Source organism: Chiloscyllium punctatum, chromosome 19 (assembly GCF_047496795.1).
Source record: "Chiloscyllium punctatum isolate Juve2018m chromosome 19, sChiPun1.3, whole genome shotgun sequence".
NCBI classification, from domain to species: domain Eukaryota; kingdom Metazoa; phylum Chordata; class Chondrichthyes; order Orectolobiformes; family Hemiscylliidae; genus Chiloscyllium; species Chiloscyllium punctatum.
The window spans coordinates 80,608,363-80,634,293 of record NC_092757.1 but is presented as its reverse complement, the minus strand read 5'-3'; the positions used below and the strand labels follow the sequence as shown (position 1 = coordinate 80,634,293).

General features: G+C 41.7%; 1 protein-coding gene across 2 annotated transcripts in view; it reads right to left on the bottom strand.

Annotated features, from left to right (window-relative positions):
* Window positions 1-2,548: 2,548 nt before the first annotated feature.
* Window positions 2,549-25,931, bottom strand: part of cuedc1b (CUE domain containing 1b) — a 158,100-nt gene continuing 134,717 nt past the window's right edge. For both annotated transcript variants that reach the window (XM_072589812.1, XM_072589813.1), the window contains exons 5-11: window positions 23,699-23,879; window positions 21,384-21,476; window positions 19,958-20,047; window positions 17,480-17,573; window positions 14,484-14,542; window positions 13,556-13,628; window positions 2,549-11,010 (exon numbers count right to left, since the gene is read on the bottom strand). In XM_072589812.1, the coding sequence (XP_072445913.1) occupies window position 11,010; window positions 13,556-13,628; window positions 14,484-14,542; window positions 17,480-17,573; window positions 19,958-20,047; window positions 21,384-21,476; window positions 23,699-23,879 (591 nt within the window). In that variant the 3' untranslated portion in view covers window positions 2,549-11,009. The remainder of the gene's footprint in view (window positions 11,011-13,555; window positions 13,629-14,483; window positions 14,543-17,479; window positions 17,574-19,957; window positions 20,048-21,383; window positions 21,477-23,698; window positions 23,880-25,931) is intronic.

Genomic DNA, 25,931 nt, shown 5'->3' with positions numbered 1-25,931 from the left:
GTATTAATCCAGAAACTCTGATAATGTTCTGGGGACCTGGGTTTGACTCCCACCACAGCAGATGGTGGAATGAGAACTCAATTTTAAAAAAAAATTGGAATTAAGAATCTGATGACTATGTAACCATTGCCAATTGTCGGAAAAATCCATCTGGCCTTCAGGGAAGCAAATCTGCCATCCTGACCTGGTCCGGCCATGTGACTCCAGACCCACAGCAATGTGGTTGACATTCAACTGCTCTCTCAAATAGCCTAGCAAGCTGCTCAGTTGCATCAATTGCTATGAAGCTGCAATCAAGAAATGAAACTGGATGGACCACCTGGTGTTGATCTAGGCATTGGAAAAGATGTTGGTAAAAACAGGCCTATCAACTGTGTAAAGACCTCCTCCCTATCATCTGGGGAGTTAGTGCCAAATTTGGGAGAGTTGTCTCATAGACTAATCAAGCAACAGTCGATATAGTCATCCTCGTGGATTCAACCCTAAAGGACAATTTCCCATCCCCTCCCTCACCATCCCTGGATATGTGCTATCCCATTGGCAGGAGAGACCCAGCCCACGTGGCAGCACAGTGGTATCATGTTGGAGGGAAATTGCTCTGGGAGTTCTCAACATTGACTCCAGACCCCTTGAGATCTCATGCCTTCAGGTTAAACATGGGCAAGGAAATCTCCTGCTGGTTACCATATACCATCCTCCCTTGGTTGATGGATCAGTATTCCTCCATGGAGAACAACACTTTGTGGAAGCACTAAGGGTGAAAAGGGTACAAAGTGCACTCTGGATGTGGGATTTCAAAGTCCACCATCAAGAGTAGCACATTAGCACCACTATTGATCGAGTGGGTCGGGTCCTAAAGGAGTGCTGCTGGACTGGGTCTGCACAGTTGGTGAGGGAACTAAGAGGGAAATCATACTTAACCGCATTCTTAATAAACTGCCTGTTGCAGATGCATCTGTCCATGACAGTACTGGTAAGAGTGATCATTGCATAGTCCTTGGGGAGTCAAAGCCCCACCTTCATATTGAGGATATCCTCTGTCATGTTGTGGTACTATCACCATGCTAAACTTCAAACAGATCTAGCAACTCAAGACTAGACATCCACGAGGCACAGTGGGCCATCAACAGCCCTTGACATCCAGGCTGCATTTGACAAAGTGTGGCATCAAAGAGCCCTAGCAAAGCTGGAATCAATGGGAATCAAAGAACAAACTCTTCGCTGGTTAGAGTCATACCTGGCACATAGGAAGATGGTTGTGGTCATTGGAGGTTAGTCATCTCGGCTCTAGTACATCGCTGGAGTTCCTCAGATTAGAGCCCTCGACCTAACCATCTTCTGCTTCATGAATGACCTTCCCTCCATCATAAGGTCAGAAGTAGAGATGTTCACCAATTAGTGCATCATGTTCAGCACCATTTGCGACTCCTCAGACAACGAAACAGTCTGTGTCGAAGGGTTTATGCCCGAAACGTTGACTCTTCTGCTCCTCGGATGCTGCCTGACTGGCCATGCTTTTCCAGCAACACACTCTTCGACTATGTTCCAATGCAACAAGATCTGGACAATATCCAGTCTTGGGCTGACCAAGTGACAAGAAAGATTCATACCACACAAATGCCAACTCCAATTAGATATGATTAGCCACTGCCCCTTGTGTTATGTTACCGTCGCTGAAACCCCCACTTACAACATCTGGGGGAGTTACCATTAACCCAAAATCCCAACTGGACTCACCATATAAATACTGTGGCTACAAGAGCAGGTCAGAGGATAGGAATGTCGTAGCAAGTAACTCACCACCCGACTCACCCAAAGCTTGTCCACCCCTTCTGAAGAAGGGTCACTGGTGCCAAAATGTTAACTCTGCTTTCTTTTCACAGATGCTGACATATCTGCTGAGTTTTTCCAGCAATTTCTGGTTTTGTTTCTGTCCACCATTTACAACGCACCGGTCATGATGGAATATTCTCCGCTAGTCTGGATGGGGTGCCACTGTGGCAACACTCAAAAAGCTTGCCATCATCCAGGATAGAGCAGCCTGCTTGATTGGGCCCACATCCAAAAGTGGTGCATCTATAATATGAACTGCAGAAATTCAAAGATCATGAGACAGCACCTTCCAAATCCATGATTACTTTTATCTAGAAGGACAAAGCAGCAGGTACATGGGATTACCAAAACCTGCAGGTTCCCATTCAATTCACTCACTTTCCTGCCTAGGGAAAATATTGCTGTTCCTTCAGCGTTCTGGGTCCAATCCTGGAATTCCCTCTCTAACAGCATTATGTGTCTACCTACAGCACATGGATTGCAGTGGTTCAAGAAGGCAGCTCACCACCACCTTCTCAAGGGCAACTACAATGGGCAATAAATGCTGGACAGCCAGTCTTGAATGAATAAAAATAAGCAAGCATCCAGAGTATTGAATCACAGCAATGATCTTCAGAAAACGAGATTAAAGCTGCATCTAGAATGGAATCATTTCACTTTAGTGGGACCCTGAATATTGAAAAACAAAAAACTGTTGTTGAACAAAAGGCGTGGATAATACAACACAAGTTTATTATAATTGAAGGTCACTATTAACAAACAAAACAGCATTAAGTTTATTAAGAAAAAAAATCAGATATGGAAATATACTCAGTTACCAAAATCACAAACTCAATCATTTTAAAAGCTCTTTGTACTTCACATAATTTTTTGTACATTAACGTAGGAGCAACAGGCATATATATGATCATAGGTTCACATTTTCCATCTACATTCGAACATTCAAATACAATCTTAAGATATTTTTTGTTATCTCACTGTTAAAACATTTTCCTTTACTCTTATGACTCTTAACAGAAGCTGATTACAACTCCGGCTGCATACTTAGGATATCATTTATCATAAAAAAATTAATCCAAGAAAAACTCATGACTAGGAGAATAAATTTGACCAACATTGGACTATTTAACCCAATTTGAATTCTGTTTCTCTGAAGGACATCTGTACGCAAATCATAAATCATTGTAACTTCAAACGCAAAACACTGCCAGAAAATATAATTAATAAAAGAATCAGATTTGCAATGGTAACTAAGTCAGAGCATTATGGCATTCACAACAAACCTCAAATGATGAGCATCTGAAGAGTTATTTATTGGATGAGAAAGAGAATGCTATCAAACATAATCCAGGAAAGCAGGGGAATGACACAGTTGAAGTGAGGTTTTTACAAGGCTTCAGGAAGACTCTCTCTCTCTCTCTCATGGGCTGCAGAGTGGTTTCGAACACTGGGGGCTAGCCTATGATGAGGTGGAAGGAATAGGCAAAAAGCAGTAAAATATAGATACTGAACATGCCATTGCAACAAAGCGAAGTCACCCCTTCAATCCACAGGCAAGAACCTTTATAGCAAGATTTAAGTTCTTTATCTATGCCTGTGTGGAAAGCTCATGTTCTTCCAACGTGAAACACGGGGTGCACATGTTAAGATTGGGAAGGTGGGGGGGGGGGGGGGGGGCAGGTGGTGTGTCATGTGATGCATGTGTGTATGTCTGGTTGAGAGAAAGAAAGAGATACTGGGTAGCCCATGTGGAAAACAGTGCCTGAATGGAGACTGGAGCAATATTTAAAGAAGAAACATATAAGCCATTAGTCATATTCCACAGAGCTCTCAGTAAGAGATGTGAATGCTCAGGGGATTTGTATTGTTAGACATGGGGCCCAATACACGATTATTAGTTTACTTTTACAATAATTTATGCTTCAGTAAATTATTGGTTTTACCCATTAGTCAAGTTTCAGGTTCAGCTTTCTCTTAAATGTTCATTCAGCACAGCTTTCAATAGTTCAATTTAAAATCACCATTACCAGAAAATAACCTCCACAAAATCAGACTTTTTTTTTCCACAAAATTCCTGAATAATACAGTTTCACAAAACAAGCATGTTTGAAGAGAGTCACCAGGATATCCCAGAGTGAGGTATAGCTCTGAATGCATTAGCCTCAAATTAGCACCCACACTTAGGTTTTAACATTGTGCTGCCAAGGCTCAGAGAACCTGTGCCAAGCTATGAATACAACGCCTCCAGGATGATATGGAGCTGTGCACAAAATTAAATGCAATTAATATTTAATTCTACATCAGCTAGAGTTCTTCCAAATTCTCACAGTGCTTTTTACTGGATATGAATACAATCATTCCATAAAGGAATAAACCTGTATCTAGAATCACACCAGGAAGTTATGATATGAATCGGTTATGTCGTTTGAAGATATTATTGTGTTAGAAACAAATTGCTGAATTAATGCCCATCCCAGTCACAGAATCTGACAGATCGAGAGTTTTCTGCAACTGGAGTTATATCCGTTGAGTACATGACACAAGTGAAACAATCTCCCACACTAAGGCAACAATGGAGCCAACTGGCTCTGCAAACTCACCAAATCCAATAATTAATCAACGTCAGGTTCCTTTATAGAAACACAATAGATTTTCCTCCACCCAAGGTGCAAAAACAGCAATGGGACAGAAGAGATCAGTTTTTGTGTAACAAATCATTGTTATTGTAATATGTTGCAATTGGTGCTCCCGATGGGGAACACAACCATCCCAGAGCATGCATCTAAATCTTGCACTACGTGCAGTCATCGACAAATATTGTGAATGATTAGACAACAGGGACAGCATACAGATGGATCTCCGAGCTGAAAACTTGGCAAGTAAGACTCCCAATTGTGAGGGCCTGGTTGGAAAATTGCCTCTTAATTGTCTGTATACCTGGAATTCCCTCCCTGAAACTCTCCATCCCGCTTTTACAGGATCCTTTTAAAAACCTCGGTCTTTAATCAAGATTTTAACTAGCATTTCTGATATCTCCTGCTTTGGCTTGGTATCAAAATAATTTTGCTGCAAACAAAAGAGATTCATTTGAGTCTTGCGCATTTTTTGAATTATCCAGAAGTTAGGGACTCAAAGTTACTTGTTACATTCTCAATTGCAATACCTCGGCCAATCAGAGTCAATTTGACAACCTTTTTCCCTGCTGTATTTGGCATTCCGGATGAGTGCAAGTCAAAAAGCTTCACCAACATGTCTCTCCTTTGCACAATGAAGAAGTTCTGTCCAACCAAATAACTAGACACATACTTCACCCAGCATGTCCTAATGGCACAAGCCCATTATCAAGCACCTCCAGACAAGTTTAATTCCATAGTAAAACCTAAAAAAAATGTTTGATATCTGAACATAAGGTACCACGTCTATATTCCGTCTTGTTAGGAAATCAATAAAAGCCTTCTCTTCATGACTAATAAATACACATAGTCCAAAGATTGTGAAGCCACTCTCTTTAAAGATACAATTGCACAGTAAACAGTGGAGAGAGGCCTGTTCAGTCCCTCCCTTGACAAAATTAGAATTGACAGGAAGGGACTATTGCTCATTAATCAATTTGCCAGTGAACAAGTTGCACTTGATTAGTTTGGCAAATGACTGATATTTTTAATGTCCTAGAATATATAGATTTTTAAACAAGCAATGAATGTGCCTGTATTGATTAAGAATTAAGTCAGATCATAACAGGAGTCTACCATGTTTGTGAGGGTTTAAAGGTTGTTGTCAGACTTGGGAAGAATATGAAATGTCTTTTAAAAAAAAAATCCTGCCAGTATTTTTACAATTTATTTCTAGCAGGGGCACTTGTGTAAAATCACCTTTTTCCTATGGTTTGTGTTTTTAGCCTTTTACCTTGTCTCTTGCTGGACAGCAAGCTTCCTTGCCTGCACCAGTCCTTTGCCAATTCTGCCACTATTTAGCTCCCAGTTATGATCAATGCTCCACCTTAAGACTGCACGTACTTAGAAATCACAAGATTAGAGTTTTAAATCTTCATTCATTCATGCAGCAAACAGTGAGCTCATAGGATGTCACCACAACCCAAATGGCTTCCATTTGACAGCTTTTCAAAATATAGCACACAGAAACCAGCCGAAGATACCTTTCTGCATTACCAACCCTGCAGTTCCAGGTGTCTCCTGGAATTCAAGATTTAATGTCCAGGGGACATCTGTCAGCAAACACTGGAAAAATCAATCAGAGGAGATCTTAAACATAATGTGTATTTTCTTCATTTTCTTTCAACAGCTTCGTGGATGTTCTGTGAATTCTTACCCTAACAATAACACTTCATCCACTCTTCTACTAATTAGTAGAATTACTAATTCTACCTGTTCCAAACTACCTACTACAGCAATGCTCCAATGTAGTTAAAAATGATTCATTTATAAATTTATTCCAAATGATAACTTAGCATCACAGTTAAAAAAGAACATTCTTTTACCAATCCCTATACAAATAATGGCTCTGGATGAATAGTCTAATATTTATGAAAGGTAATCTTATCTAGAAACACCTGAACTCAGACCTGCAGAAACATGCATAGTCACTGGAGGCCATCCCGTAGATAATACTGTTGTATTATAAATTACAGGAAAATGTTACAGTAACCTTAATTCTCAGAATTTTCAGACAAACATTTGATTATTCATTGATGGCTCTGCTGGTACAGATGTACACCACATCAGGCTGGGCACTATCTCCCATGGGACAGAAGGGAATCTGGAATGTGACTCACTGAATGGTCCATTGGTCAGGTGAGCAGTCAGAAACAGAGCTCGCAGGTTGATGTGAAAAAAAAGAAAATGCCTTTCTAAAGCAGGATAAATCAGTTACCAAACTAATCAACAGGCACCTCCCTAGAAAAACAAGCTTCAAATATACCTTCTCAGAACGCAAGACTGTACCAAAAACACCTCAACAAGTGGAGTGATGGAGTTGGACAACATTCAATAACACAGTTTGTAACAGAGCTGCTCTAAATAAATAGTTCAGGGAACATGAGGTGCATCATGGTCAATTTGGATCAAACATTCTTCAAAGACTAACAGATTCAAACATTCTTCTGAGCGTCTTCAAGTGATGCAGCAGCATACTCTTTTACGGATCTGTCAAGCCTGACAGCTTTCCATATTCCATATTCTTTTCTCCAGTGCTCCCTGTCCTGCAGCATGTGACTCTCGCTAGCCTTAACTTTATTAATAAACAAGAAATTCAAAACACTGCACACAATTTTATCTTGTTCATTCTAATCACTTCACCCCAACATTAAGACCTCAGTTACACTTCCTTTTCCCCAATTCCATTGATTCCCACAAGCAGGACCTCTGAAGGTTCCAAAAAATGGGAAGAGAGAGTGAGAGCGCTATCTTGGCCACCCTTTAAAATGGTAATAGGAGAAAAAAAGCAATCATCATCCAGTTTCCAATCACCAGCTTTTTTTGTCATTCTTCCTGGTTTGACTGAAAAGTATGTGCCCAGTTTCTGGGACAGACACCCTGGGGGATAGCCACACTCTCTATACACATAATTGTATATAATAATTAAAAAGAAAACCTTGTTGCACTGAAGTTGGGTCGATCATCGAGTGACATGCATTTCCATTTATTACTTCTCATTACATTTGGAGCTTTTGATCCTCATGCCCCCACTTCATATTCTTGTGAGGTACTTGGTGACCAAAGGTATTGCCATGGCCTCCAGCCATACTGTCCTTTGGTCAGTCACTAAGCTGTAGTGCAGCATAAAAACCCAAGGTGGAATTCTCTTTGTCCAATTTGGCAGTCATCTTGGTGACTACCACTAACAACTCAGAACCTTCCTAATCTGAGAGGAGCTTGTCTTGACACAAGAGTTAGTTAAATCTAGCAGCGAAACCTCCGATTCCAAATCTGTGGTGCTACATTATAATATGTTACATCATTAGGCACCAGAATCCTTACATTTAAGTGAATGAACAGCTCTTCCAATACCGGCATAGGGAATACTGCAATTTAACAAATTAACTCGCAGTCAACTACAATTTGTTTTATCTCACAAAAGTCAGCAAAGTTTGTGGACTGTAATCCATCTATAAGTTTACTAGTTGTAAAGACATTTTTGACAGTGGTGCTGATTGATTCTTATACCTCACCATATATCCTGAATGACTTGTAACAGATTCCATGCTGTGACTTTACACCAGGTAAAACTTCTGTCGATTACATATCTATTAAAGAACACCTTTTGACTGCAAAACATTTCCCCTCAATTTCTACTTGTTGCACTTGAGTAGCAATGATGATACATTAGATCCAGGCCCTATTGGGCCTGGTAAGTATACAGTACTGTCAAATTCAGCATTTGATGCGATGGAAAAATACAGTAGGGTGTAACTTAGAGGTAGAAGATGGGTTATGTCCTAAGAAGGAAACTCCAGGCTTTGCCAGATTTCTTTCAGATTCTTGCACGTGTGTTTTATTTGGCAAAACAAGCGGCTCTTTATTCTTTTCCTCAAATTATCACTACTAATTCTGGATGCTTCAGAAATAAGCCTGGCAGAAGCAAGTTCAGTGTCATGTTGGCACTAGATTATGTGGTTGGTCTACAACTGTGGCTCCCTTACATCTACCCCAAGGTCAGACATTGGAAGCTATCCTACATTCAGTTATCTGAAGGGCCTTCAGGAACATCAGTCACTGTCCAGGCTTTCCCTGTAGTGCAAGTGACCCCAGTTTTGGAAGAAAGTTGCGACATCAGCAAATGGTCTGCATTCATAATCACAAGTGAATGCTCCCTTCCAACAGTGGAGTTATTTTCTTTCCTAGCGTTGCTCACTGTTCACATCAGAACAAATCATTTACAATGATTCGCTCACTCGCACTGGCCCATCCTAAATGAGTGGCTACTTTAATATTAAGGTCACTCTGAAATGGGTTCTACTCCTGAAGAGGTCAGACAGGAACTTGACACGTTGTCCAGGTCAGGCACTGTGTTTAACTGGTACACATCCCATTTTCACATGCTTCATTGCATTTGACCTAAGTTGTCCGTCCTCGTTTTAATGTTCTACAGCAGTCTTATTCATTTTCTTTCCCAATTTTACATGTACAACAGCTGCAACCTGTTGTAGCAGCCATTCCCACCCCTTCCAGCCACCTTCTCTCTCAGCTACATGGGAATCAGCAGAATTGACAGGTATTAGATATGGGGATAGAAAAAAATGATTCCTGTGAATTTTCTCGAGGGATTGTAAATGATTTAAAATAAAATATTAAATTTGCCTTCGGTCTTCCAAATTAATGTATCAATCTCTGAATAGTTTCTTTCCTCCGAGTATGTTAGATGAGAGGTTGGCAGAGGATTTCAAACTATTCCACTTGAGAGATGCCCACCAGATTATTTAATTCACTCTCTCACCAGATGTTTAACCAGATAGTCAGTATAGCACAAGTGATACGTTGGTTAAAAAAAAGGTGACTTACAATGGATTCTATCCAAAGCAGGGTCCTGGGGTCTAGATATGTAGATATCTTTCATGTGCTTTCTCAAAGTGTGCTGTAATATTAATGCATACAATCTTACAAAACAGTAACCTTGGGGAAAAAAAAAGGTTTATTTCTCACAAGTGTAACCCTTTTGCCACCACTGAATTCCACTTTTAAAAAAAATAAAAACTGGGCAGGTCACCTTGTGCAGTAGCACTGCAAATTTCTTTGCAACGTTTTTGCTAGCAATCTCAAGGAAGTGAACTTTACACAGCAACCAGGCAAATTTCATACCTCAGCATTTTAACTTCTTTTCCTCCTGTTCTTTTTTAAAATGGTGTAAAGGCAGATAAATGATCCATTGTCAAATTATTACTTAAACTGTAAGCAGCTGCAAGGAGATATCTAAAAGTCCTTTTCTTATAGTTGCTGTTTGAGGCTCAAGTCCTCCTCAAAGGCCTACCTGTGAGCAAGCCTGGCCAGAATGTTTTTGGTTCAATTGCCATGGTTACACATCTGTCTCCCCGCTATACGACTGAAGGAAGTGAAGAAATGGGTGACATTCAACTGGAATATAAACAAAGGTGAACAACCTGACAAAGCCAATACTTAAGGGAGGAACAGAACCAATTGGATTTTCTGCCATATTTTTTGATTTTCCGCCATATTTTTTGATTTTCCATAGCTCAGGCTAGCTGACGTGAAAGGGTTGAACAGAATTTTGAAAGCATTAGAAAATTCCTCATCAGTTTGAATCGCTGGGTGGGTTATATTCCTCACATCACACATGTCCACGCAGTAATAGGGCACTTTAAACTGTGGTTCATATGCTGTCCAGTCTCTTTCACTGTGAGCTGCAGTAATCTGTTTTAATACTTGTATCAGACAAGACATCCTGCTGACAAATGATCATTCTGGCTGAGTGTCCAACTGATGTTTTTGTGGTGGGGTGGGATTGCAATTCGACATTACAAAGGCCCCAGAAGCTCCATATCCATCGATGTTTACCATAACAATCAAATGGCTCTTCATTTCAGTCCATCCTGTTGCACTACAATCTAGTATTTCTTTAAAAAAAAGGAAAATAACAAACTGGCCCAGTAATTACAACAGAAACATTTACATAATCGTTCTGGCTTATTGAATGGGCTTGTTAATTAATACAGTATATCATTAGGCACACAACAACCAATAAGGACATCATTTGACAGTGAGCGAAGGAATTATGCTGCCTAGTTGAATCAAACAGCAGCTCAAATGGAATACACTTCAATGCCTGCAGTCGGCCTGTTCTATCAAAAAATATTGTAATACATATAGTTTAAAAACTAGGCTCAGCCCTCTACCAGTTGCTCTTAACCATTGTGAGTCAGGGTTAGGACTATGGCAAGGTCTAGATAGAAAAATCTGGACATCTATAATTTGATGAGTTAAACAGATAATTAAAGATAAAAATGCGAATACACCCAAACCCTGCACTTACAATGGTGGCAGATGGGTATCTCTTGATTTTTTTTTTCCATTTAATTATGTCTTATTCATTACAGAAATTATTAAAAAGCAGATGAAGAGATGTCATGAGCTTCATCTGTGAAGAATAATAGTCCTTTTGCCTAATCACTGAAAACAGCTTCTTCAGCAGAAAAGGTGTCAGGATCTGTAGGAAAAGAGCATCCGAAAACGTGGTTAAATGTTAAGCCAAGTTATGATAATAATTCACTTCATATATTGACTTTTAAACAGAGATAGCAGCAGACTGAGCAAAGAAATTAATTTTTGAGGACTTAATAATGCTGGTTAAAACTCAGATTTCACAAATTACTAGTTTTCTCCTGTTGTGCAAAAACAACTGCATAACACTGAACTGCGGCTCCTCACCTGACCTGGATTAATTACCTGGAAAACAGGATAGGGCTCCAACAGGAGCTGAGGGAGAGATAAAGTATGGCAACTGAATATTATTATTTGAATAGTTAAATTTAATTTTTCTTTCAGAAACTCGGGCTTCCAGCTCAGCATAGCAGACATCGCCAGTATGACTGGAAAAAACAGATAATCAATAACCAATCTATAGTTGGCCCACATCAAACATTAGTAATAAATGCCTTTGGAATTGTGAAAGAATAATAAGACTGACCCAGGGAGTTACAGAAAATGCCCGGTTTCGAGATATCAATAAACAATGATTGTCTGAAGCATCCAACACTTGATGATGGTACAATAAGCATTTGGGAAAGCCAGCGGAAAGAAATTGTATCATCTCCGAATGAAGATAAAATCACAAGGTGCTCCTACAGGTCATGAGCTGGAGAGGTGCCCACATACCCAACCCTTCCAGCCTCTGCCAAAATTAGGTTCTGGGCACCCCAGGGCTGTCACCATACCACTGAGGGCATCAGCCGCCAATTAAAAATCACGTAATAGCTTTAGGTTGTCACTACTATTGCGTGCTATTCTGGTCTCCTTCCTATCGGAAAGATGTTGTGAAACTTGAGAGGGTTCAGAAAAGATTTACAAGGGTGTTGCCAGGATTGGAGGATTTGAGCTATAAGGAGGCGCTGAACAGGCTGGGGATGTTTTCCTTGGAGCGTCGGAGGCTGAGGGGTGACCTTATAGAGGCTTACAAAATTTTGAGGGGCATGGATAGGGTAAATAGGCAAAGTCTTTTCCCTGGGGTCAGGGAGTCCAGAACTAGAGGGCATAGGTTTAGGGTGAGAAGGGAAAGATATAAAAAAAAGACCTAAGGGGCAACTTTTTCACACAGAGGGTGGTACGTGTATGGAATGAGCTGCCAGAGGAAATGGTGGAGGCTGGTACAATTGCAACATTTAAGAGGCATTTGGATGGGTATTTGAATAGGAAGGGTTTGGAGGGATATGGGCCGGGTGCTGGCAGGTGGGACTAGATTGGGTTGGGATAGCTGGTCAGCATGGACGGGTTGGACCGAAAGGTCTGGTTCCATACTGTACATCTCTATGACTCTACTGGGATTAACCCTGGGCCATTCACAACAGCTGCCAACCTGTGGGCAGCTTGTCATCCTCATGGGTTGGGGAGGCATGTGGGGCTCCACCAAAGTGCCTGGTGAGCGACTATATTTGGTAGTTAGCAAAGCAAGTTGTGAAGTGGAATTAAGGAGCCTGCAAAGGAATACAGAAGGTTAAGCGAGTGGACGAAGATTAGGCAATTGGAGTACAATGTAGGAAAATGGGTAATTGTCCATTTTAGCAGAAAGAATAAAAAAGCAGCATATTATCCAAATGGTGAGAGGATGCAGAGAGCTCTGGGTGTCCTAATGCATGAATCACAGAAAATTGGCGTGCAAGTACAGCAATTAATCAGGAAAGCTAATTGAATGTTATGGTTTATTGCGAGGAAAATTCACTGCAAGTGTAGGGAGGTTTTCCTTCAGTTACACAAGACATTGGTGAGACCACATCTGGACTGCTGTGTACAATGCTGGCCACTATACTTAGGGAAGGATGTTAATACGTTGGAAGCAGTTCAGAAGTTTACTAGACTAATACTTGGAATGAGTAGATTGACTTATGATGAAAGGCTAGGAGTTTAGAAGAGTCAGAGGTAACTCAACTGAAACATATAACATCCTGAGGGGATCTGACTGGAACAATAGCAAAAGGATATTTTCTCATGAGGAAGAAGTCAGATCTTGAGGTCTTTGTTTAAAAATAAGGGGTCGCCCATTTAAGACAGAGATGAGGAAACACTATTTTCTCACAGAGAGTTCAGACTTTTTGCAGTTTCCTTCTTCAAAGGGCAGTGGAGGCAGAATTTTAAGGCAGAGGGAGATAAATTCTTGATTACCCAAGGGAATAAAATATTGTCATGGATGGGCAGTAATGTAGAGTTGGAGGTTAAAATCAGATCGGCCGTGATTTGTTTTGAACAGCAGAGGAGGAACAAAAGGCCAAGTGGCCTGTTCTTCTTCATATGTCTGTAACCACAACAGCCACAATAAATACCTACCATATGCATTCAGCTAAATATAAATAACATACCATTCGCAACTCCCTCACCCAGATATGGGAGTGATTTGCTGAAACTGTGACAGCTAATGGTTTTTGCATATTAACTCAAGGGGTTTTGATGTCCAGAGATCTACATAGTGTTTGGCCCTTTATCCCGTTCCACATTCCTGTCAGGAAGTTGATAACGAAACAGATCCACTTCTTTAAGCTCACCATGACTGTCCATCCTTATCTTCTTCATCTTCCTCCTGTAAGGGCTGCTGCTTCCTGAACTGGATATCTTCATCTGAAAGAGAAACACCAATACATAGCATAGTAGGGCAGCCTTGAGGTTGAGGGGACAAATGTGTTACTCCTGCTCCTATTTCTTATGTTCCTACAAACTAGTATAATTATTAATGACTAAACTGTCAGCCAAGCCCTGGAGGAACCATTCAAATAAAAGCAAAATACTGCAGATGCTGTAAGTCTGAAACAAACAGAACAATGCTGGAGAAACTCAACAAGTCTGGCAGCAGCATATCTGGAGATAGAAAGAGAGTTAACGTTTCAACAGAGTTAATGCTTCAAGTCCAGTTGGAACCTTCTTCACAAGTTTGAAAGAATCATTTTACTGGACTTGAAACTTTAACTCTCTTTCTCTCTCCACACATACTAACAGCCTTACTGAGTTTCTCCAGCATTTCCTGTGTTTGCTCCGGCAGAAGCCATACCTCACTAAATACCTCGCCTGCCTGGGCTCTTGTTCGAACTTTAAATGTGAAAACTTTGCTAAAATTTGGATTTTTATCTATTTAATCCACAGTTAAGCCGAACTGTTCCTCCTACCTCTGCTTCTAATTTTAACACTCATCAACCGTCTTTTGATGGCAATATGGTTCCCAGATGGTCCCAACCTCGCTCGCGCTTTGGTTTCCTGCCTGCGTAAAGTCTGTGCCATAACACATCCCCTTGCTGCAGGCCAAAGATCACAGCATATCTCCATCCTGCTGTTAGCTGAAAAGGTAAAAACAGCTTCCACGTGCATCATTCCCAATAGAAGAGTGCTACTCTAGAGAATTGGAAAGACCCCCTATGGCTCTCCTTGACAATTCCATGCTCTGCTGACACATGAAAAGGTTACAACATGCAGATGAATTACCACAAGAATTCCCTTCTACATCGTCGAGGAGGTTTGCTGTGGAGGCTGCTGTTCCGAGACTGTATAGCCGGACGAGTGAAGGAAAATTGTCAAAATAGAGTACTTCACTGACATCTACATAATGGCAATTTCAGTTACTCCTGTACAACACCAGCCTGCCTCTACCCAGCTCACTGCACTGTAAAGTATCATTATTTATAAAGTTTATTGCATGGTGTTGTTTACGTCTCCTGCAAATGATCAGGCTCTGACACAGAATGCTTCTAACCAGCTTACTATTGAAGGTAGGGGCCTCAATACAGATATTTTAAAGCAACCCATTCAGACATGTTACAACACACCTCCAGAGCAGGTAGGACTTGAACCTCAGCATCCTGGCCCAGAGGTAGAGCACTACCACTGCAATGCAGGAGACCTACGTGTGCATGAATATATATTGCTTCCGCTTGGTCTAGCTATGTTGGAATTGATGGCTCATTGTGGATGTAGGATGTAGGTTCTCAAAACTCGTTGATGGCTCATTCTCAGGACTTCTTTCCCCCTTCTAACAGGGCTCTCTTACCCCGTCACGTAAATCGCAGAAGATTAGAGGCAGGGCAGGGGCTAGAAGCCAAAGATGCTTTTGGGGGAGGTGTAGATGATACTTTTACTGGGGAGGGGATGGGATCAGAGTTTTATTTGACACAGTCCAAGTGGGCGGCATGGTGGCAAGCACTGCTGCCTCACAGCGCCAGAGACCCGAGTTCAATTCCCGCCCCAGGCGACTCTGTGTGTGGAGTTTGTACATTCTCCCCATCTGCAAGAGACTGGAGGATTAACAGAAGTCAACGGATGCCAAAGTGAACCTCACGAGCTTGAGAGTAGGTCCAACTCCTGTGCAGACTGGGTACGGCCACCCTACTGCTGGACTAGTATAACCTGTGTCCATTTTACATCTGAAACCATCCACAACATATACCAATTTCTACATGTCCCTTGTGGCTCCATCTAATGTTGATAATCATATTTCTGTCCTTAGATGAATCACACACACTTTCAAAGCTCAGGTGCCCTGTTATTTACCAAAATACTTATTCCTCATCAGAATTCTGTATCTGCTCTATAAACACAACCTGTTCAACACTAGAATACTACACTCATATTTGGCCAGGGTCTACCAACACCATCTTCTAAACAAGGAAAAGCTGGCTGTTTGGCACTTAATCTATAATCTCCAACTATTGCAACTTTGCTCATTTCTTTCTATATATTCTATGCTATGAAACTCATTGTTGCTTTGCATTCACTTCTGATTATTCTGCCTAATACACCAACCTTCTCCTCTTCATTACTGAATCGAGTCTGATTAAAATCTCCTTTTCCAGCTCAGTCAATTCCAGATCTTGGTTTTCTTCAATCTTCACTTTTGATAAACCTCAGGCCAAAGTAATTATCCTGCCTTTTACTCTGTGCAACCAAGAATTACACTAGCATTCAAAGGGAAAATATTTACCTGGAGCTGGGGAAAAAGCAAGAACCGTGGGATTAGCAGGAAAACAGTGAATAAGGCTAAGGAAGCTACAAAGGAATATGGATAGGGTAAAGAGTGGGGGGCAGGATCTGGGAAATGGACTAAAATGTGGAAAAATATAAAATTGTACAATTTGACAAGAAGAATAAAAAAAACTAAATGATGAGTGACTGTCAAACTCTGAGCAGAGATTTAGTTGCCCCAGTGAATGAATCACAAATGTAGGTATAGCAAGCGATGAGGAACGTTAATATAATGTTACTGTTTCTTGCAAGGAGAAATAAGTGCAAAATTAGGGAGGTTATGCTTCAGTTACACAGATTATTGGTTTAGACCACATCTGGAGTACTAGGTACAGTTTTGGACTTCTTATTTAAGGAAGGATGTACATATTTTGGAAGTAGTGTTCCTGCATTTTGTTTTCCTGATATATAGACCTCGAGATCTTAGCATGGCAGAGACTTCTGGAACTGCAAGTCAACACTGGGCATGGCACTGAGTGCAGACCCTCAAGACAGGCTTACTGGGAATGGTACTGAGTGCATACCCTCAAGACATGCTTACTGGGAATGGTACTGAGTGCAGACCCTCAGACAGGCTTACTGGGAATGGTACTAAGTGCAGACCCTCAGGTAGGCTTACTGGGAATGGTACTGAGTGCAGACCCTCAGACTGGCTTACTGGGAATGGTACTGAGTGCAGACCCTCAGACTGGCTTACTGGGAATGTTGGTTGGAAGCAGTTCAAAAAGGATTCACTGGAGTGATATTCGGAATGAGGGAGATGTCTTATGAGGAAAGTCTGGGCAGGGTATATTTGTGTCTGGTGCAGTATAGAACAGTAAGAAGTGACTTGTTTGAAACATACAAGATCCTGAGAGGTCTCGACATGGGGATATGTAAAGGATGTTTCCTTTTGTTGGAGAATCTAGAACAAGGGGTCACTGTTTTAAAAGGAATAGGCTCCCATTTAAGACCGAGATGAGAGTTGTGTTTTCTCACGGCTGGTCATGAGTCTTTGGAACTCTCTTCCACAAAAGGAAGCAGACACAGGACCTTTGAATATTGGTAAGATAGAGGAAGATAGACTCTTGAGAAGCAAGGAAGTGATAGGTTGCTGGGATGTGGAGTAATCAAAGCAGTAATGAGCTTATTGAATGACAGAGCAGCCTCAAGGGGTTGAGTAAGTCTATTCCTGCTCCTAATTTGTACTTTTGTACTAACTGAGTAACTCACCGCAAGAGGTTGCACTGGCAAGTTATGGCCTCCAATGCTGAATGATCTCTGCTATGTCCTCTACTGTGAGATTTGGGCCGAATGTTTCGTTTTCCAACAAGAAACACAGACAATCAAGAGGAGTTATTTCCAAACAGGAATCCTGATTTTCCAAGGCACATCTATCAGTTACATAGGTATGGCTGCTGACTCGGACTGGGCCTTGCCCCATCACTTTTTACCATCAAAAAAAGAGAATGATTAAAGGATACGTGTGATGTTTTAAGGAGTGCTTTCGCTTCAACTTCCTCATTTTTGTCTTCTCAGAGAAAGCTCGGGCCAGCTCGAAAAGTTTCTTCCTCGTCGCTGAAAAATACAGGCATTGGGTCAGCTCTCTCCCGAGTTTGAGATCATTATGGTTTTATGGTTATCATTATGCATCCAAACATCCACAGCTCCTCATTCACACCCACGAACAATAACAGCACTTCTAGACTGCAGGAAATATACAATGGACAGCTAAAAATGAGATTTCAAAGCAGACTCTTCTAAAACTGTAAGAAAAATATAACCAGGCTTTTTGTTTTCCGTAAGAATGAATCCTACAGAAGACAGACTTGTGGTGCAGTGGTAGCACCCTTACATTTGGGTCAGAAGGTGCAAAGTCCCACATGGTGACGCTGCGGTTAGCACTGCTGCCTCACAGCACCAGGGACCCGGATTCGATTCCAGCCTTGGGGCGATTGTCTGTTTGGAGTTTGCACATTCTCCCAGTGTCTGTGTGGGTTTCCTCCCACAATCCAAAGATGTTCAGGTTAGGTGAATTGGCCACGCTAAATCACCCATCGTGTTTCCCAAGGCAGAAATGGCTAACCCGAGGGGTCATAGTTTTAAGCTGGTTGGAGGAAAGTATAGAGGGGATGTCAGAGACAGGTTCTTTACACAGAGTTGTGAGAGCATGGAATGCGTTGCCAGCAGCAGTTGTGGAAGCAAGGTTAATGGGGACATTTCAGAGACTGCTGGACATGCATATGGTCACAGAAATTTGAGGGTGCATACATTGAGGATCAATGGTCGACACAACATCGTGGGCTGAAGAGCCTGTTCTGTGTTGTACTGTTCTATGTTCAGGGGATGTGTAGGCTAGCTGCATTAGTCAGGTGTAAATGTGGGGTGGGGGAGGGGGTTGGTGTGGACTTGTTGGGCCAAAGGGCCCACTTCCACTCAGTCAGGATTTTAATTACTTGTTCGCCACAGAAGGAGCAGCTGCGACGCAGTTCAAAGGTCTGATAATCAGCAATACGCTTTCCACCACAAGGAAAAAAGTGCGCATGCAAAGATACGCTAAAAAAATTCTTAATGTGTACTTCCACTTTGACAGATTTAGTTTCATTATAAACACGCATGAAAAATTTAGGAATGGTTAAATGTGAAGGTAATGGGGTTTTTAAACAGGGAACAGAGTCCAAAATTATGGCTGAGCAACTTCTCTGGCCTGGAAAAGGTGGCAAACATACGATAAAATAAATCCCACTGAAAACTATCCTTGGAAGCATTTTTTAAACTGACATTTCACCTTCTATCTTAATCCTATATGTATTACCCAAGATTTATCTCATCCAGAGTAAAATGAGTAAACCATGAAGTGCTTTTTACTTCCTGGCTCGGTGCAAGAGAGAATACTTCAAATTGACTGCTTTCTTCATCTGCTTGTTGACCTTACTGCCGCTGAGTGTGAACATTTGCTTCCAGCATCAACTCAAGGCAGAGTAACAGTGGGAAAGGGAAATCCACACGAGAGAGACTGCCTGATCTTTTGTCGAGGTCATTGGTGGATACTGTCAATTTGGCATTCATCACAAAAATCCCAGCAGGAAAAGTGGGAGGATGGGTGAGGTCGTGGACCTGGAGAGTTGTTGAAATAACAGCCGTACAGGTACAAAAGAAATCTCAGAAATCTTGCATCTTATGGTTCTACTGCTGGCAGCACCTTGGCTTCAACACTTTTCGTTCGGCCACATTGATCCACAATGACAAAATGAAAATTGTGCGCACTTAAAGGGCCTTGCAATTGATCCCATATCCATCAACGTGGAGCATGTGCTCTGCAGACCCCACTGCTGCCTTCACATTCAAATTCTGATTGCTTGTCTTATAACCTCACTGGGTCCAACTCTGTTTTTTGGTTTACACTCTATAATCTTTAGTTCTGGATTTCCCAATCAACAGAAAGAGTTTTCCCATTGACCCTATTTGTTCTTTTTAATATCTTGAAATCTCTGATCAAATCATCTTGTAGTGATTTGAAATGAGGTCAGCCAGGTGGATCTCATATAATAAGAGTTCCTTGATTGGGGCTGTTATCCTGGTCACACCAGGGAGTCCGAGCTGACAGATATAAACAGGAGTGTCAGAGATTCTGTTCACTCTAAATTAGCTGGGGCAGTGTCATGTACTATGCACGTGTAAATAAAGGATGATTTGGTGATGTGATACCAGCTTCTTACCCTTTAAGGTAATACAACCACTAGTTTCCAGGTACCATGTTGAAAACAATACTTTGTCAATGTAAGGGGAAGCTGAACAAGTGCTTGAGGGAAAAAGTAATGTGTTGATACGGTCAGATACACTACGGTAGGAGACGGTGTGGAGCTGTTGCTGGATTGGAATGCCAATCATAGGCTAGTGGTGCTGCAAGGTCGGTTTCTGTGCTAGGATAAATATTAAGTAATGAATTGAGATGAACTCACATTTTCCCATGTGTTTCAGTTTGTCCCTGAACATGGCATCGTCAAATACTAGATTGCTTGATTCCGCGACACCAGAGGCACCAGAGTCAACTGCAGCAAATGGCAGACAAAAGGGTTAAGGTTTTGCATCCAGATATTTTCTCATCACATCTTTATGGCTGTTCATCCAAATGTAGCTATCCATGGCACCAACACAACCATTAGAACAACCATTAAGGAGAATCATTTTATCTCTGTCAATAGGCTGACATTAAATCATTCCATAATGACTGGTCTAGACAGTAATTTAGGTCTTATTTTTATTCATTCAAGGCTAAAGTGAAACAAACTGAAATTAAAATTTTGTAACCTGGAATTTCTCCTTAATTCAGCCCAATTCACTTTTAATTATTTCATTCAGTAAATATTTAGTTTAAAATGATATATCATTGCAATAAAGCAAAGAGAGCAAGCAATTTGTACACCTCTAACTTCCCAGAAATAATTCGAGCAAAACTCCTATCAAAGCAACTGTTGGACATCCAAAGGGAAAAGCCAGGCCCTATTATCTCAACTCTAAAATGGCCACGGTTGTGGAGGAGGATAAAGGCATTCCAAAGCTTTCCTTGATTGACCAGCATCGATACTTTAGACTAAAGGGAGCTTGTATCAAGTGTTTGAAGTGGCAGCAGTGTGCCTATCAAACTGCCTAAAGTCACAGGAGAGTGGGAATTATCCTCACCACCATTTGGTTGAAACATGTAAGATTGTGAGGAGGCTTGACATGTAGAGAGGTTGTTTGCCCTTGTGGGAGAATCTGCGGCCAAGACAGCACAACCTCACAATTAGGAGCCGTCCATTTAAGAAAAAGAGGTGAGAATTGTTTTCTCTTGAAAGTGGTGAATCGGTGGAATTCTTTACCGCAGCTGGCTCTTAAGGATGGGTTGTTAACCATATTCATGGCTGAGATAGGTTTCTAAATGTTAGGAGAATGAAGGATTATGGGAATAATGCAAAAAAAAAAGTGGTGAGGATGCTGAGATTGACCACCATTTAGTTTAGAGGAGAGCGATAACCACTGAGTGACAGCTAACGTTCGGAGCAATGACAATATCATTTTGAACCGGAAGACGTGAGGATCTCTCTGAAAATGGGCAGTCAGAGTTTAAGTCTTGAGCTCCTTCTTTTCTGAAGACAAGACAGACAGCCCACAAGCTCATTCCACCAAGGCAGTGGCTTGCTGTTGAATATACTTGTAAATGATCACCAACACTGAACTAAGTGGCTCATCAACATGCAGGGTAATTTATCAAAAGGAGAGAAGAGAGATAAATCATTAAGGCTATACGGATTTCATTAGGCATCCAGCAGTAAATCACTGAAGTATAACACAGGCTAATAATAAACCAAATGAATTATGCTGATTGGAAATTAATGGTTTATTTACCTGGAACTGCTGAGGGCAAACTAATGCTGCCAGAGGGCAAAGACTCATTTGCGCTGTTGGACTTTGATTTTTTTGACTCATACTTTAGCCGGTCTGGGAATAGAAAAACAAGATATAATGTACTCAGCACTCAAGTTGATTTTAATTGGAATTAATCCCACAGGTAATCTAGATTCTAATAACAAATTGTTTCAAATCAGCTGTGAATCCTATATTCAACTACAGTATCTAGCTGGTAGCCAATAAAGGCTGGATTTCGATATTTACACATATCCACCACATATAAAGGCACAGCAGCGTTGTGGGAATGTTATTGGACTATTAATCTACAGTCTTAGACTAATGCAATCATAAATTCAAATTCCACATGGGAGTTTGAAGTCAAGTAATGAATCTGGAGCAAAATGCTTGTGTCATTAAAATAACCATGAAACCACCCAATTAATGTGAAATCTCAACTGGTGCACTTTAGGGAAGGAAATCTGTCATTCCACTAGAGACTCAAGACGTACAACAATGTAGTTAGTTCTTAACTGCCCTCTGAATGGCCTAACAACCCGTTCACTTCATGGACAATTAGAGAAGGGCAACAAATTATGACCTTTTGAGCAGCATTCACTGTTCCAAACACAAACATAAAAGCAGGTCAGCAAGTCTCCTGGCCTTAGAGTCTGGCTTGAGGCAAGACATCCACAAGAAGCATATAGAGGAGAAAAGGTCAGCCTAGCTCATCCAACCCAAACTCAACAGTTCCCACAATATAGCAGTCAAGAGGGCAGTGGTTTCCATGACCATTCTACAAACTGGTCAATTATAAAGGTGAGCTTGAACCTGTGTTTCCCTGTCTTGCTATTATGGTTTTGTTAGGACATTACAAATGGGCTTGTGAACAAAGGCCCAGAGGCGGGGATTAGCAAGACTCCCAGTCCTAATCACCAAACAACGATAGCTAGGGCCAGAGTAGAGTTGGCTATGAGCCACTCCATGTTCAACTAACCTTGCTGACATTCAACATCCACATGACTGGCCAGTCAACAAAGAGATACCATTAGCCTGTATCTATGGAACCCAGCTTCCAGTATATGAAGGAAAGAGAAAGATAAAAGGATGGTCAGACAGTTTAGCCTCTCCTACATACAGGTGAAATACTATACTGGGAAATCTTTCTAATCCAGTGTTACATCAAAGTGTACTGAAGTAACAACTTGTATACAGTGTTCCCTTGTATCTGCCATACTGAACAACACCTGTAGGTGGAGCTGTAAGAAGGAACCAAGCAGAAAGCTTGTTAGTGGCTATGTTAATAAAGCAACTATTGTAATCTGCTTTGTCTGGTGCTGTTTCCAAATCCCAGGAACTTCACCATGTAGTATACATACTAAAATGTATGGCACTTGGGGTTTGGTATAAGGAGAAATGGCAATGCCAATCTCTGTGCCAGAGTTGAATTAGTCATGCCCTGATACCTGTCCCAGGTGCAATGTTCCTTTCAAGAATCCCTTAAAGATTGATCATCCTGGTTCAAGTCAAAGCACTTTGTAAAACTGGCTGGCGATGCTGAAAGACTGAGTGGTCTTCATAGCTGAAGTGTGATGATAATGCCAGAGTAAAAAATCATTGCCACATGAAACCTGAAGGGCTTTAGGAGGGTGGGACCGAACAGGATTACCAATGTGATTGCATGGTCAAAGTGGAATCTGATTTGAAAGAGATTATTTCAACCCGATCAATTGGAATTCAGTGAAAACTAAAATCAGGCTGAGAATAAATTTGCAAATGATCTGAATCTGCCTGTTTTCCACTGGGCAGATTAATGTTAAAATAGTGCAAATAAAAATCAATATTGCCTCAGGAAAATGAGGATAGTCATATTTTTATCTATTTCCTTTCTAGTTGAGGAACACATGACATCTTCCATTTTCAACAAGGGTGGCTATGCCCAGCTCCCACAAACAGTAGTTAGGCTCCTACTTCCTCTCCATCAGGGGAAGAGCCTCCAGACCCTGTAGGAATTTCTCAGTTCAAGAACTGAACAGCTCGGGTGGTTGTTAGACTGTGGTGGCATAGCCAAGTGGATTCCTAACACATACATCCTCACATCCAGATTAAAGGTCAGCCTAAACATTGCTTGGATCCTTACATGGAGAAAGGTCACTTGGGACTAACGTACAGAGGTACCTCCAACTGGAACTACAATTTTCTGGCTTCCAGAGTGAGACGGGAAAACAGACAGAAAAGTGTGGAGGCACAATGACAGTCTTCCTACTTCAGCTATCACAAAGCTTCCCTCTCCCATCGTGTGTGGGTTGCCTCACCTTTTTCCAGTGCCTGTAAGAACTCCCGATTCCGCTGCAGCTCCTTCATGAACTCCTCATTCTGCAGGAAGAGAGCAATCCGCTCATCCTCCAGGTACTGCTTCAGTTTTCGCTCCTGCTCGAGTGACCCTTGTGACCCTTGTGACTCCTGGCCGCTCCCACGATGGGCTTTCTGAGAGTTCTGCAGGGTAGGATCATACTTTCTCATTAATGATGACAAGTATTACTTCCATGTCAACATACAGACTGTGCCCATGTCATCAAACTCAAGGGCCTGGTATGTAGTCAGGATTTGCACTGTATGGTACTGCAGGCCAGAGGAGGGCTGACCTGAGTGGCAGCCATAGAGTCATAAAGCACGGAAATGGACCCTTCGTTCAATTCGTCCATATTGACCAGGTATCCTAAATTAATCTAATCCCATCTGCTAGGCCCATATCCCTCTAAATTCTTCCTATTTATGTACCCAGCTTTTTAAATGTTGTAATTGTATCAGCCTCCACCACTTCCTCTGGCAGCTCATTCCATACACGCACCACCCTCTGCATGAGATGTTGCCCCTTGGGTCCCTTTTAAATCTTTCCCCTCTCACCGTAAAACTATGCCCTCTAGTTTTAGATTCTTCCGCCCCAGGCAAAGACTTTGTCTATTTATTCCATCCATGCCCCTCATGATTTTATAAACCTCTATAAGGTCACCCCTCAGCCTCCGAATATCCAAGGGAAACAGCCCCAGCCTGTTCTGCCTCTCCCAATAGCTCAAACTCTCCAAACCAGGCAACGTCCTTGCAAACCTTTTCTGTACTGTCTCAAGATTAACAACATCCTTACTATAGCAGGGAGACCGGAACTGAACATAGTATTCCAAAAGTGGCCTAACCAATGTCCTGTACAGCCGCAACATGATACCTCAAGTCAGTTGGCTTGCTGATCTCCATAGGAGGTTTTTAATGTAACCTGGAATAAAGGTGTGAACATTTGATTGATAAAAGTACAGCACATGCAAGCTGTACACCTCTAATTGTTTACCCACAAAATCAGTTTCTATTCCATTGGCTGGCCACTGCACCTTTAGTCTGGGGGAGCTTGAGAACTGGGGTTTGTTTTGCATTGCTCAGCAAGCGCCTCCATAATGCTTTGGTGTACTTTTCTCCCTCCCATCTAGAGAAAGAATGATACATGCTATAAATATATTGCTTGCATTCTGGCTCGGCAATAAGAGGAGAAATCTATATTTGCGTGCGATACACTTTCAGATTGGAGACGGACTATCATTCCATACACACAAAGTAGCCATCCAGGGAGAGAACTAGTGTTCAGCTCCTTCCTGTTAGTATGTTGATTGCTTAGCTGGGCTCTGAAAATGCATTTCTGTTCTCCAGACTCTTGTACATTATGCTTTTTGGTCCACTCCTTTCAACAAGGTAGTTGAAGTCTAATCGTGAATAGGTCATCGACAGAGCAGAATTCACAGAATCACTACACAGTGTGATAACAGGACATCTTGGCCCAACAAGTCCACACCGACCCTCCAAAGAGTATCCCACCCAGACACTACCCTATTACTCGACATTTCCCCTGACTAAGCCTAAGCCTACGCATCCCTGAACACTATGGGCAATTTAGCGCGGCCAATTCACCTGATCTGCACATCTTTGGACTGTGGGAGGAAACCCACGCAGATACAGGGAGAATGCGCAAACTCCGCACAGACAGTTGCCAGAGGTTGGAATTGAACCCGGGTACCTGGCGCTGTGAGGCAGCAGTGCTAACCATCGAGCCATCATGCCACCCATAACCTTAGGACATCTTTGGAATTGTGAGGGTGCCTTTGCTGCCCACAAGAATTGCCAAGTGAAAAGGCCTTAAAGCATTATTGAGAACTTCCTTTGTACAAAGCAAGCAAGGGGCCTAATGTCTAGTTTAGGCAGCCATCAGGAGCACCTGAAGACATGAATTATTCCAATACTGGGTCAAGATTTTTAGTGCTTCACTTCCGAAAATGGTTCTCCCCAACTCCAATCCAAGCCACCCCATTTTCAGGTGTAGAGGGGTAAAATTTCCCCTCTGTTATATTCAAACACCAGATTCACTAAAGTGGACAGACAATAGTTTCAGCCAAGATATTATCTCACCAGAGGAGCCTGATTTTATATTTATGTTCAATCAAGACAGTCCGTATGCAAATTGTTCTTATAGAGGGCAGAGGCGGGGGAAGGCAAAATAGATTGAAG